Here is a 13,047-nt window from a genome sequence, read left to right as displayed (position 1 = left end):
CTGTTTTATTGAATCACAAATAACTCTTCAACAGCTGAAGCTGTCGGGCTCTGAGGGCTGATCTCAGCTGTGGAGAGCAAGCATGGCCACTTCAGAAATTGACCCTGTTTAGATCAGCTGAGGTGTGGTTCAGTCACACCCCTGACTTCCATTCAGTATCAGAATGATGGAAATAATCTCCAAGACCTAAATTTCAAAAAGATTTATTGATCTTGAGAGTTCCCATTTTCTGGGTGCATCACTGAAACCTTCCTGGACTTCTCAGATTTCATCACTTTAAGGGCAGCAGTTGGACTGAGGCAAATCTTAGGTGCATTACACTGAGAAAATCCAAATGAGATCACTTAAAGCAATAACATTTGGATGCTGGGCTTTAGCTTGTCCACAGTCACTTCTCTAGAGGTCACACACCTTCCCAGGAAAAGTGATTTTTGTATCTGAGAGTCTTTGACATCCTCTGATGGGAGACACTGTGCAGGTGTAAGGTAGTAACACTGAAAGAAATAGTGGTGGACTTAATAGCAGTTTTGAAATAAGGGTTTTGAATTGATACAGAATTACAAGCAGTTATAAGAGGAGCATCCTCCAAGATTAGGTGTAGTTTGTGCTATTTTAGAGATGGCTCCTGATTAAATGATTTATATCTTCCTACTAGCTGGTTTTAGCCCAGTCTCAGCACTCAGGGGGTTTCCAACCTTACCTCTTGTCCAGCTAACTGGAGAAATTTGCCTTCACAAATGCAGCTTTCCCCTGTCCTTACTGCCCATTTGCCACCAACAGCATGGAGATCCAGAGAGTCACAGAATCACAGAATATCCTGAGTTGGAAGGGACCCATCAGGATCATCATGTCCAGCTGCTGGCCCTGCTCAGGACACTCCAACAATCCCTTTGGGCCTCAGAGCATGGTTCAAATGCTTCTTGAGCTCAGTCAGGCTTGGTGCTGTGACCATTCCTTGGGGAGCCTGTTCCAGCACCTCTGGGTGAAGAACCTTTTTCCTGAAAGGGCTCTGGAATTTGAGGACTTCCTGCACAACTGACTACAGGCAAAAGAGGTTTTACCACTCTGCAGGAGCTGTAGGGTAGAGACTCTGGGTTGAAAAGCTCTGATTCAGTGCCTGAATCCTTGTTTCAGCTGTGCCTCCTGAGCTGCTGGTGTTCAGGGGTGTTGGGTGTCCCCATGTCCTGTGTTACATCATTCCCTATGTGCCATCCTTCCCCTGGCCCCAGCAGGGAACTGCTGCTCTACACAGGATTAGCAGGAATCTGTTCTCTCACAGGCCAAGTTGTTGCAGTGCTGAATGTACAAACAACCTTGTCTGTTGCAGCTTTTCTTGCTTAAGGCCTGTTTAAAAAAAAAAATAAAATCCAAAACCCACTCCAATTCATCAGTGGGAATTTGGCTGTTTGGGTCTGTTGTAGTTTGGCACGTGGGAGTTTGCTCTCCCTCTTCCTTCTTGGGCTTTTTCACAGTTACTGTTGACGTGTGTTGGATGTTCCTGTCCTCCCAGCATGGAAATATGTGGCTCTGGGCCCTGGGTCTGTGCTGCAGTTGCTGTTCCAGCTGATGCTGCACCTGGTCACTGTCCATCAGGCTCTTCCACACAGCTAATCCCAGGTTATCTCTCCTTGGAGAATTCCAGACTGGATTTACCAGAGCCTTGCCCTGCAATGAGCATTTTGTGCATCCACTGAAAAGTGGTCTTGCAGCTGCTCAAAACTGTGAGAGGAAAACCTGTTTTTGGAGCACCCATTACCCAGCATGACCTGTTCCACTCTGCCCCCAGTCCCTTTGTTGGTAGAAAACCTTTTCACAGCTCTTGCAGGATTCCCTGGCTAAGGGAGCTGGGTTTATCCTGTTTCCCTTGCTCCTGTTTTCCCCAGAGGTTCCCAGAAGGAGCAGTACCTCAGGGCTGATCTGGGCCAGGTGCCAGGCTGGCTGAAATAACAGAAGTGTGCTCAGCCCTCCGTGCACCTCCCTTCTTCCCTGCTGATCTGTTCCAGGGGGAGTGTGAGAGGGGGCTAGACCAGCAGCCCATGATACATCTGCAGGCACTTCTGAGCACGGCTGCACTCCTCTGGTCCAATTAGCACCACCAAACACAGCTCTGAAAGCCTTTCCCAACACTCAAGTTCACACAGGTTGGCTAACCAAGTCAGGAAACTAGTCCTGCCAGGATCCTGACCTCCTTGGAGAGCCTGGATCTTCCATAAGGCAGCTCAGATCCTCCACACCTCACCTGGTGGTGCTCTGTGACATCTTCTGAAGTAGCTTTTCTCTATACTGAGCATAGAGGGAGTCTTATATTCAATAATGAAGCACATAGTTTGAACCTTTTAATGTTCCTTTTGCTTTTTGTGCCTTTCATGTGCTGGGTATGAAATGCCCCATGCTCTTATTCTTCTGAGAAAGAATTCATGCATTACCAGGTAGGTTCCCATCTTTCACTGTGTTTTCCCAGTCTATTGCTCATGGTGGCCTTTCCTTTGGCTTCAGAGTATGTTATACCAGTTTTAAGTTAAATCCATTCTTTTAGGCTCACACTGAGAATCTCTCTGTGAACTGATCTTGAATTTTCCTCTCAGGTCGGCGTTGGGGATTATCTGGCTTTGCTGTGAAAAGCTCTGAGGATTGTTCTAACCTAAGAACCATCAGCAATTACTGCTTTTTACAACTGGATGGTGAAAAGCAGTGTCCTCCAAGTCTGATTAAATGGAATATCTCAGTGCAATTGGGAGCCTTGCTCTGCTTTCTTTGTTGGATAAGCTCCCAGAGTAGGAAGCCAGAGGCTCCCTGCTGAAGGGATCACTGGAGCCTGGCAGGCTGCAGCTGGAGGTGCCCTGAGTTTTCCTTCCCTGACCTCCAGGAGGGGAACAGATCTGTTTTAGGTTCTGCATCACATCTCCCAGTCCCATGTGGGTGTCTGGGGTAGCCACTCTGGTGGTTGTAGTCACTGGTATGGGGGCAGTACCACAGATCTCCCTTGGTGGAATCTTACATCCTGCTCTCAGGTAGGCAAATAAATTTGGATGCCTTAATTTAGATTGGTGAGTTGATTTTATAGTAATTAAATCAGCCCCATAACCAATAAATCTCTGTATCCACACCTCCCAGGAGCTGAAGAAAAATGGGATTGTTTGAGGCACAGGGAGTTGTCTTCCAGAGCTTCACAAGTGGAAATCTGTACCATGAAGATATGGGCCTTCCTGTTTTAGTGAACGCAAACATCTTTTCTTTAGCCATTTATCTCTCTTTGGATGGTGGGAACTGAGAAGTTTCCACATCTGTGTTGTTACTTTTATCTGCAGACAAAGGCATGTTTACCCTGTTTAAAAGCAGAATGAGAAAGTCCAGTGAAAGAAGTTCCTTGAAGGACTGTGGCCTCTCACTCTTTGTAGTTTCTGTCTTCAAACAACAGCTCAGAATCAGAACTTGTGCTACGTGCTCCTGTCTGACCTTCAACCAAAACCCCCCCTTTGGGTCTCTTGATTTTCCTCTTAGAAAATGAGGAAATTTTTTCTTGCATTAAAAGGTGCAGAATTGTGCAGGGGCACAGTTGCTGCACAGTGGACACTTAGGTCTTGCCAACATGGCCTGACGTGCTGGAGACCTTGGAAGGAGCTCATGGGAATGGATGTGGATATGGAAACATGCACCAGCTCTGGAAGAGGCACCACCAGGCCACTGCAGAGACTCCTTTTATTTGAAAACCCCTCATGTGCTGTTTTTGTGCAGTGCAGTGGGATGGGTGGCTGCCTTGGCCCTGCTTGGGGAGTGTTCTCTGACAGCTTCCATGGTGTATTCTCCTGGGCTTTTCCACAACCCTCAAAAATAAAACATGATAACTTACTTCCTTGATGTATCTGAGAGCTCCCAGTTCTCAGACTCCCTTGGGCTTTCCACTTCCAGGCATTTCTGCTTTGAAGAGTCTTGCAGGAACATGTTTTAGAGGCCTTTGTTATGCAAAGCTCTTACTCCTGAAACAACATTGCTTTGTAGGATGTGTTTTGTTTGTGGGATGTATTTATTTGCTAGTCTGTGCCATATTTTGATCTGGGGCCTGGTTTTGAAGTGTTCACAGAGTACTCTGGGCAGGCCATCCTCTGCTTTGTTCCAGCACTTTATTCCATAGCTCTGGCTGACAGGATACTTCTGAAAGCAGAAGCTGAACCAGGACCTGCTCTTGATTTTAAGGAATTGAAGGCCCAGCTAAATAATAGTTTATGAGAGCTAAATAATGCAGTGCCTAACCAGGGTTTACATTTGGGTGTCTCCCTCAAATGGGATGAAGAAAGTGGGGGAATTTGGGTTGTCTCATGGCAGGCTGAACATCCTGAGTTGTCACAGAGTCAGGGTCTGAAGCAGGCATAGGATGTGAACATCTCAAAACTCCTACTTTTTGAGCTGACTTCTGGAATCACAGAATTAAGTGGGAAAAGCTCTTTAAGAACATCAATCCCACCCGTTCCCCCAGCACTGCCAAGGCCACCACTGACCCATGTCCCCAGGTGCCACATTCACATGGATTTTAAATCCCTCCAGGGGTGGTGACTCCATCACTGTCCTGGCAGCTCTGCCAGAGCTGGACACCCCTTTCCATGAAGAATCATAGAATGGTTTGGGTTGGAAGGGACCTTTATGATCATCCAGTTCCAGTCCCCTTGCTGTTGAAGTATTAGACAACTCAAGGTTCAGGTAACTGAACCTTGCTTGGATATGTGATGTTACCTCAAGGATGGATCTTGCCTCCTGCAGAGGGAATTTCTCTTCACTGGAATTCTCCATGTTCCTCTCCTCCCATGCCTGATACAATCATGGGACTCCAACAAAAGCAGTGACACTGAGATGGTCCAAAATCAGCAAGAGAATTTCCAAAGTGTGACTCTCCCTGCTTGTACCTGAGGCTCTTGTGCCACCAGCTGGTGGGCTGCAGTCCTGGATCCCAGGTTCTCCAAGGTCTTTGGAATGGGGACAGTGGCTGGTGACCCTGTCCTGAGTGCATTCTTCTCCTCTAGGTCCTACATCCTCTTAGCAGTGGAAATCCTATGGCGATCTAGAAATCCTACTTCCAGCCTCAAAAGCCTTCTTTCCATGCCTTGTGCATTGAATAAATAGAGTCTCGTGGATTTTTGCTTCATTTGGGGGGCAACTGTATGGGAAGCTGTTGGAATGAGTTAATACAGGTTTTGAGAACTTCCTGACAGGTTTTTCAATGCCCCCACATAAGGAAGATTTGCCTTCTTTCCTCTTTGGAGGCACATCTCTCTCACAAGGCTACCTAAACATCCAGTTCAGACTGGGCACTCAGTTTAATACCTACATTTTGGTGAGATCTTGATTACTGCCAGGCTGCCCACTGCAAATGTGACCAGAAGATGCTTTGTCTTTCCAAACCAAGATGTGTCCAAGGTTCCCTGAAGCTCCCCAGTGTTTCAGGAACCTAAAGGAGCATTTTAATGCTCCTTCCCAAAACAAATCACAGAATCATTTAAAGTCGGAAAAGACCTCCAAGGTCATGGAGTCCAACCTGTGACCAATTCCTCACCTTATCAAGCAGACCAGCGCACTTAGTGCTTCATCCAGTTGCTCCCTGGACAGCTCCAGGTGTTGTTCCTTGGACACCACCCAGGTGGGACTCCCCCAACACCCTGGAAAATGGAAGAGCTGAGATGAAAAGGGAGGCAATTTCTGTTACATAAATTGTTAAAACTCAATGATGGAAGACAGATCTGCTTTGGGGGCTCTGCTAGGATGGATGTTGAATAAAGTGAAATCCCTGTCACCCACACCTTGCTCAGGCACTGCCCTCTTCCCTCTTGGACACAGTCTGACTTTTTTCCTTCTGCTTTCCACCCAGGGAATCCAAACATTCCGAAACCTCGCCGGATCCTGCGGTCCTCCTGGGGCAGCAATCCCCACTTCCGTGGATCCTACTCCTACACCCAGGTTGGGTCTAGTGGGGCCGACGTGGAGAAACTGGCGAAACCACTGCCTTATGCTGAGAGCTCCAAAACTCCTGTGAGTATGGCCCAGATGGGGCCTGGGGCAATAAACCTGATGGGACACGGGGCAGCAGCTTTTTGGGGAGGGAGGTTGAAAGAGAAAATCCCTGCTTTGGCCTCCAGGAGTGTGTTTCCCCCTTTCTTTTTCCTGCAAATGATGTGTGTAGGATTTTATCTCTTTAACGTTTGGAATGCCAACGTCTCAGGGATTCCCTCATCTCTCCTGAATTTATCAAGAGCTGCTCATGTGTGTGACTTCTGAAATTGTGATGTTGTCATTTAATGACCATCAGCCCTATTGTCCAGTTCGGAATTCCTCGGGAAAGCACGTGCTAGTCTGTTTTAAGTATTATTGTTGTTATTATTATTATTATTATTATTATTATTATTAATATGACCCTGCTAATGTCTAGGTCTGAATGTGTTAGGGGTGCATATTAGGAAATATTTCAGTGTTGGCAGTGCAGGCTGAGGGAGGCCCAGTCCTTGGCAGGGGATGATGAATTTTCTCCCCAGGCACTGCCTTGGCTTTCTGAATTTAGCAAGGAGAGCTGGAGCACACATGGAGGTGGTTACACAGCTCAGGAACACATTAAGCCAAACTCACCCCATCACTCAGGGTTATGTGTCCAAATCCAAAGGCTGATGAAAATGCAGCATTCAAGCAGCTGCCCAGTCCATTTCCTCCACCACAGCCTGGCCCCAACAGAAATAACTTTATTCAGTGCAGAAATCTACTTAAGAAAACCCAGTAGGAGCTTTAGGAATCTTTCTGTGTAGTTCCCAGGGAAAACCTCCCAGAAATTCCTGCCTCAAATCCAAGTTGCAGTTCTAGCAAGCACCTCACTATTGGTATAAGAGATAAAATGCTGTGTCTCACCCTCTGGGTATTGAGACATGGCTGTTATTCTTCTGAAGTTGCTGTCCAGAAGAAAAATTCCCTTAATGCCTAAAAGGCTGAAATGTAATTTAGGGGAGCAAAGGGAAGAGATGGTACAGAGCAGGTGCTCTGTGCCTCCTGCAGGTTTGTTAAGGTTTTTGGAACTGGCATCTTGTGGGGCTTTTGAGAACCAGCCCTCCAAAACAGATGGAAACCCCTGGATCCCTGGAAGTGCCCCAGGCCAGGCAGGAGAGGCTTGGAGCAACCTGGGATAAAGGAAGATCTGGATGATCTTTCAGGTCCCTTCCAACCCAAACCATCCTGTGTGGGAGGGCACAGAAAGTTTGTCTCCTTTTATGCCCCCAGCTGCTCCCCAGTAAGCTGTGCTGATCTGTGCCCCTTGTGCTGTGCCCTGCAGCCCATGCAGGTGATGTTCTCAGGGGAGGCCACTCACAGGAAGTATTACTCCACGACCCACGGTGCTGTGCTCTCGGGGCAGAGGGAGGCTGCTCGGCTCATCGAGATGTACCAGGACCTGCTGCAGTGCCCGCCCTGAGGGAGCCCTGCCCGACCACCACCACCTCCCAAATCCTCCTGCAGCTGTGTGGAGGGGGTTCTGTTTTATTTCAGTTCGCAGTAGAGCAGCCTTTTATCTTTTCTATTAAAAAAAAATTAAAAATAAAAAACTCTAATTGTTAAAAATGTTAGTCACCAATAGCTTCATTTCCATGTGCTGTATTGTTAACAGGGAAGGGTGCTCCTTTTGGTCTGGTAAACTGTTTCTCTGTCATTTTAATTCTGATTTCACTTTTGGTGCCTATCATGTTCGTTTTGTTTCTTTTTTCTTTCTGTATTGTAAGTGCCTTCTATACTAAAATAAATGTTGTAATAAAAAGACTGTGCTGTGGTACTTCCTGGACACTTCACTTGGTAACTTCCAAGTCTTTCATTCAACATTACAAAAATAGGATTTTTTTTCCTCTTCCTATAAAATTTGGATTAGGAGGAAAACAGGTTGAAAATAGGCCAGAAACACAGTACACAAATTGTGTTTGTATGGAATAATCTCCAAACTGGAGATTTTCTGTGCCAGCAATACAATCCTGACCAAAGGGGTCTGGTTAGGGCAGAGCTGACAGCACTGTGGTCAGCGTGGTCACAGCCCCAAGGCTGCCAGAGCTCATGGAGTGTTTGGACAGTGCTCTCAGCACAGGTGGGATTCTGGGGATGCCCTGTGCAGGGCCCAGGAGAGGGATTTGATGTTTCTTGTGGGTCCCTCACAACTCAGGGTATTCTTTTGTTGCCTTATGCTTTAATTGTGTGTCATCCAGTGTAACAGAGGCATTCACCCCATCCAAGCAGCCCCTGGACTGTGCAGATGTGTGTCACTAACTCCAGATGTTAGTGACTCCCAAGGTTTTGTCTGCATTATGTGGAAATTGCCATCAGGAATGAGTTTTTTTTTTTTTAACTTCCTCAGAGAGATAAATCATGTGCTTCTTTAAAGTCAAGTGAACACAATGTAGCCATCAGCACAGTTTAAAGATATCTAAACAGTTTCCAAAAATAAAAGTTTTCAGGGTGTAGACCATGGGCGTTTAGCCACTGCCTTATCTCCCTGCATTCCATTTCTCCATCTGGCTGGCTGCTGGCCAGAGCTGCATGTGAGGAGTGAGGGATGTGTCTGCTTTGGCATCTGCTGCCCCATGTGAAGCCTCCCTTCCCTCTCCGTGTGTCTGGGGTGGGAGTTGTGTTGATAAATGAGTTACAGAATGGAGGGAAAGGGACAGAGAGAGGGAAAATTCCCCCTCCAGAGGGTGAGTCAGTGCATCCCTGATAAATGTCTGCAGAGGAGGCACCAGCTCTGTCTGGTTCTCTCCAAGCTCAGCTGAGCTCTGCTGATTCCCTGCTGTAGTGTGGAGGTGGGATGCCTTTCTGGCTGCTGGAGAGCTGGGAAGGATGGTGGTATGTTGAATTTATTGCTGTTTTTCTCCAGTTTTATCTCTTTTCATGCTGTTACTGAGTTGAGAAGGAGTTGGGCTGCAGCAGGAGAGTGCAGCACACTTGACTGAAGAGAGATAAAAACTGTCCAGCTTCAATCCCTCAGACCTCAACCTCAAGGAGCCAGAGCTGATTCCCAGCAGCCAGATCTGTTGCGAAGCAGAATCTGAGGAGAAAAACAAATCCTTTGGGTATGTGAGGCTATGACACAGGAAGAAACAAAGAGTTAGTTGCTTTTTCTCTTCAGTGAAGAAATTTAGGAAGAAATTCTCAGACCCTGGAAGGGGCTGCCCAGGGAGGTGGTGGAGTCCCCAAGGAACACTCAGTGCCCTGGGCTGGGTGACAAGGTGGGGATCAGTAAAAGGCTGGACTTGATGACCTGGGATGTCTTTTCCCACCAAAATGATTCTGTGATTCCTGTGGCTTTATCACGGGACATCCAAGGAAAGCTGCTGTGCTGGTGGCCAGAGTTTGAGAGCTCCTTTTTCTGCTCTGTGCAGACAGAATGATGATGGTGTCTGGCTTTGCTGAGCAGGGATCTGGGTCAGGCCAATCCCCCTCACCAGCAATCCAGCCTTTAAAATGATGCTCATGTTCCAGAGGCACTAAATTTAGCAGCTGTTTACTAAGAGGTGTTTAAAATTAGCAGCAAAGGCCACCCTGAGCATGTGACAAGGAGAGGTGCTGTCACCACGGGGCTCTGTGACCCTCCACGCTACTCTCCCTTCAAGACCTGTGGCATCTTCATTCCAAGAGCTCAGTGGTGAAGGTTGGCGGAAGGCAGATGGGGGTGCTGAGAAGGTAAGAGGCACCTAATTACTCAGCATTAATTAGGGATTGCTCCTCCTGGCTGGCTGTGTGGGGAGGGCAGCAGGTGGGAGCAGCAGGGTGCTGCCAGAGCTGGGGCTCCAAACCCCCCTGGGTGATGATGCCAGGGAGAAATGGGCATGGCTGTCCCTTTACTGGGTGATCCAGGAAAAATCATCCACAAAAAAAGAAAATTATTAAGGAAAATTTCATCATGGAAAGGGCTGTGCAGCCCTGGCACAGCTGCCCAGGGCAGTGGTGGTGTCCCTGTGCCTGGAGGGATTTAAAATCCGTGTGGATGTGGCACTTGGGGATGTGGTCAGTGGCGGTGCTGGCAGTGCTGGGAGGAATGGTTGAACTCAATTGTTTCAGAATTTCCCAACCTAAACAATTCTGTGGTTCTGCTCCTTGAACTCCCTAGCAAGAAATGCTTTAGAAAAGAGGTTTTTCTGCAAAAGCTGAAGTGGATGCTCAGAGCCCTGATTGCACGAGGAGAGTGGTGGAATTACAGGGCAGGTCCTGGCTTCTGCCTTCACAGCCCTCCTTGCCCAAATCCGTGGAGAGCAGAGACCCCCGTTAGTGTCACCATGTGGCCAGTCCCAGAATCATGGAATTAAGGCTGGAAAAGAGCTCTAAGCTCTCATCCAGCCTGGTTGGTGGCATGAAGTGACCTGTGGCTGTCCATGCACAGAGAGGACCAGCACATTCAAGGCCTCCAGCAGGATTTTCTGGCACAGGGCTGTGGATATTTGCAGGGTTTAGCCCTTTCCCCCTGGCAGGAGTGTCCCAGGATTCATACTGGGCTCTGAACTGTGCAAGTGGGCACCAGCCAGGCTGTTCCAGGGGATTCTGATGATAAAACAGAGTAAAGGATGGGGCTTAGTGCCCAGGGAATTCCCCTGGTGCTGATTTATTTGCAAACACAAACCCAGAGCAGAAAAAGGAGACTAGGAGCCACTGGGAGGAGACCCTGAGACAAACTCAGTGGAACAGCAGTGCTGGAAATTAGTGGGTGCTGGATCTGCAGGTGGTTAAAGGGATGGAAAAGCTGGGTTCTGGCTCTGCACTTGGTAAGGGTTGGATATTTTCTCCTCCTGGAGTGATCCCTGAGGTGAGAGCACTGACTTCTCCGTGGTGTAGGGTCTGGAGCAGCTTCTGCAAGCTGAGCACACCCCAGGAAAGGTGATTTTGTGCTGCCATCTCGTGGCATTAAAATATTATTTAGAAACAGTAAGAATTGGCCAATTCCCAGGAAATACCGGCAAATTGACACACGAGGATGTGAGGGAAGAGCAGTGGGAGCCCAGAGGGTTGAGCACAGATATGATCCTTTATCAGTGGGTTCTGTTTCCATTCCTGGAGTGCCTGAGCTATCCCTGCAGGGCTGGCAGGAGCTGTGGAAGGTGGGTGGAAGAAGCTGGATGATCTCCCAGCTCTCAGAGCCCAGGTATGTGAGGTTTTGGCCATCCTGCAGCCCCCCTGGGACACCCAGAGCCCGGGGCTTGGTGGCTGGCTCAGGAGCCTCCCATCCCCCAGGGAATTTGGGAATGCCTTTGGAGAAGTAACTGATGAATCAGGTCCTGTGTGAGATCCAGCCATTGGGTGGTGGACATGGAGGATTTCTCTGAGTTTCAGGGATGTTTCTCAGAGAATCATGGAACGTTTGGGGTTGGGAGGGACCTTAAGGATCATCTTAGTACACCCCCTGCCATGGGCAGGGACACCTTCTGTTGGGACCCTGGATGCTGAGAATTCCAGACTTTCTGTGCTGCCAGGCACTGACCCCCAAGAGAACACTGCATTGACCTGAGGCCGTGGAGAAGGATTCCAAAATGGAATGATGGAACTGGGATTATGGGTGTGGAGATGATTAGAAGTATGTAATATCACACGGTGGAAAACTTAGAGTTTAAGGATTTAGAATATAGTAATATATATAAAACAAGGTGGAGGTTTTAGGGTGGAGGCTGCTCCTTCTTCTTCACCTTCTTCTCCATGGATTTCAGTGGTTTTGTGTAATTGGATAAAAAAGTCCCCATTGCAGGCACAGGTGGTTGGTTATTAGGTTAAAAATAAAAATAACTTAAGTGTCATTCCTTAATTGGACAGTTTGTCCTTAAAAGGCCTTGTAGAGAGAGAGAAAGGGTTCCATTTTTAGTTTGTTGGAGTGAAGTGCTGTAGAATTGACAGTTTGTGAGACTGTAACAGAAATAAGAATTGATAAACATCTGAGTCCAAACAAGAAATACCATCTCACACATTTAATCCTGACCCTGGCAAAAAGAAGTTAAGACTTGACAACCTTCCACTGGACAAAACACAAAGGGTTAGAAACTGGTGTGAAACTTCTCCAAACAGAGGAAAAGCAGCTACAACCTGATCCCAAGCAAAACCCCCTCCAAAATCCTTTTGGGAAGCACAGGGAGAGATTTCCCAACCCCAGTTATCCTGGTGGGTTCACAGCGGGTGGTTTGCTGTGAGTGCCTGTAAGAGGAGTGACATGAGAGGGAGAACAGCAAAAAAAAAGCAAAAAAGAAAAAAAAAAAAGGAACAAAAGGGGGAATTATGCTTGGAGAAGGAGGAACAGCATCTCTTTTCTCATGGGCAGTGTGGCCCTGGCCAGGGTGGCTGCCTGAGGGCCATTTGTCAGGCATTTGTCAACTGAGCACTGCCAAGAGAAAAGACAACAGCAGAGACAGGGGCTGGAAAAGTTGATTTATAAAGAGAGAGATTAAAAAAAAAAAATAAAAACACTGGAGCTAAATATGTCATGTTTGGCTGGGCAAGGGGTGAGGGCTGAGTGGGAGATGCCAGGAACTGGGAGGGGATTTGGGATGCTCAGGGGAGGAATTTTGGCTGCTGTGGGTGACGTGGATGGGTGCAGATGCTGGCTTAGCCAGGGGAGAGGGCACTCACCCCGCTGAGATGGGAACACGGATAACAGCGGGGCTGTGCTCCGAGTCACCAGCTGAGGGCTGTAAATCTCCAGGAAACTCCAGCACAGGGACAGCAAAGCAAACCTTTCCTTCCCTGCCCTGCCAAGCTTCATTTGCAGCACAGCTGCAAACCCTGAATGTCCCTGCTTGCAGGTAACTCCCTTCAAAGTCCCAGTGGGTGCTTCCTCCCTGCTTCAAAATGCAAAGGGATGCTTCCTTCCTGACCTGGGGATGTTTTCAGACCATCTTGGTGACACCTGGATGTGCCTGTGCTCATAAATACAGGCAGCAATCTTTGCTTGTTCCTGGCCCCACTCCTGTTCCCTGGGCCAATGGGTTGAATTTTTGTGTTGACAAATTTTGAATTTTGCTCCTGTGTGGTAGGAGCAAAAGATTTCTGCAAAAGACAGGAATCGTGGAA

The 13,047-nt window shown here is 47.8% G+C and overlaps 1 protein-coding gene and 1 long non-coding RNA gene across 4 annotated transcripts in view; both read left to right on the top strand.

Moving 5' to 3' along the window:
- SMOX (spermine oxidase) overlaps positions 1-7,780 on the top strand; it is a 51,174-nt gene extending 43,394 nt beyond the window's left edge. For both annotated transcript variants that reach the window (XM_064419041.1, XM_064419042.1), the window contains exons 6-7: positions 5,858-6,018; positions 7,301-7,780. In XM_064419041.1, coding sequence (XP_064275111.1) covers positions 5,858-6,018; positions 7,301-7,438 — 299 coding nt within the window. In that variant the 3' untranslated portion in view covers positions 7,439-7,780. The remainder of the gene's footprint in view (positions 1-5,857; positions 6,019-7,300) is intronic.
- A 984-nt stretch (positions 7,781-8,764) lies between these two features.
- Positions 8,765-13,047, top strand: part of LOC135299697 (uncharacterized) — a 49,478-nt gene continuing 45,195 nt past the window's right edge. For both annotated transcript variants that reach the window (XR_010361652.1, XR_010361651.1), the window contains exon 1: positions 8,765-9,684. This is a non-coding gene — a long non-coding RNA (uncharacterized LOC135299697). The remainder of the gene's footprint in view (positions 9,685-13,047) is intronic.

This window comes from Passer domesticus, chromosome 4 (genome assembly GCF_036417665.1).
Source record: "Passer domesticus isolate bPasDom1 chromosome 4, bPasDom1.hap1, whole genome shotgun sequence".
Lineage (NCBI taxonomy): Eukaryota > Metazoa > Chordata > Aves > Passeriformes > Passeridae > Passer > Passer domesticus.
The sequence above is the reverse complement of the archived record's forward strand: the minus strand, read 5'-3'. Positions and strand labels throughout refer to the sequence as shown.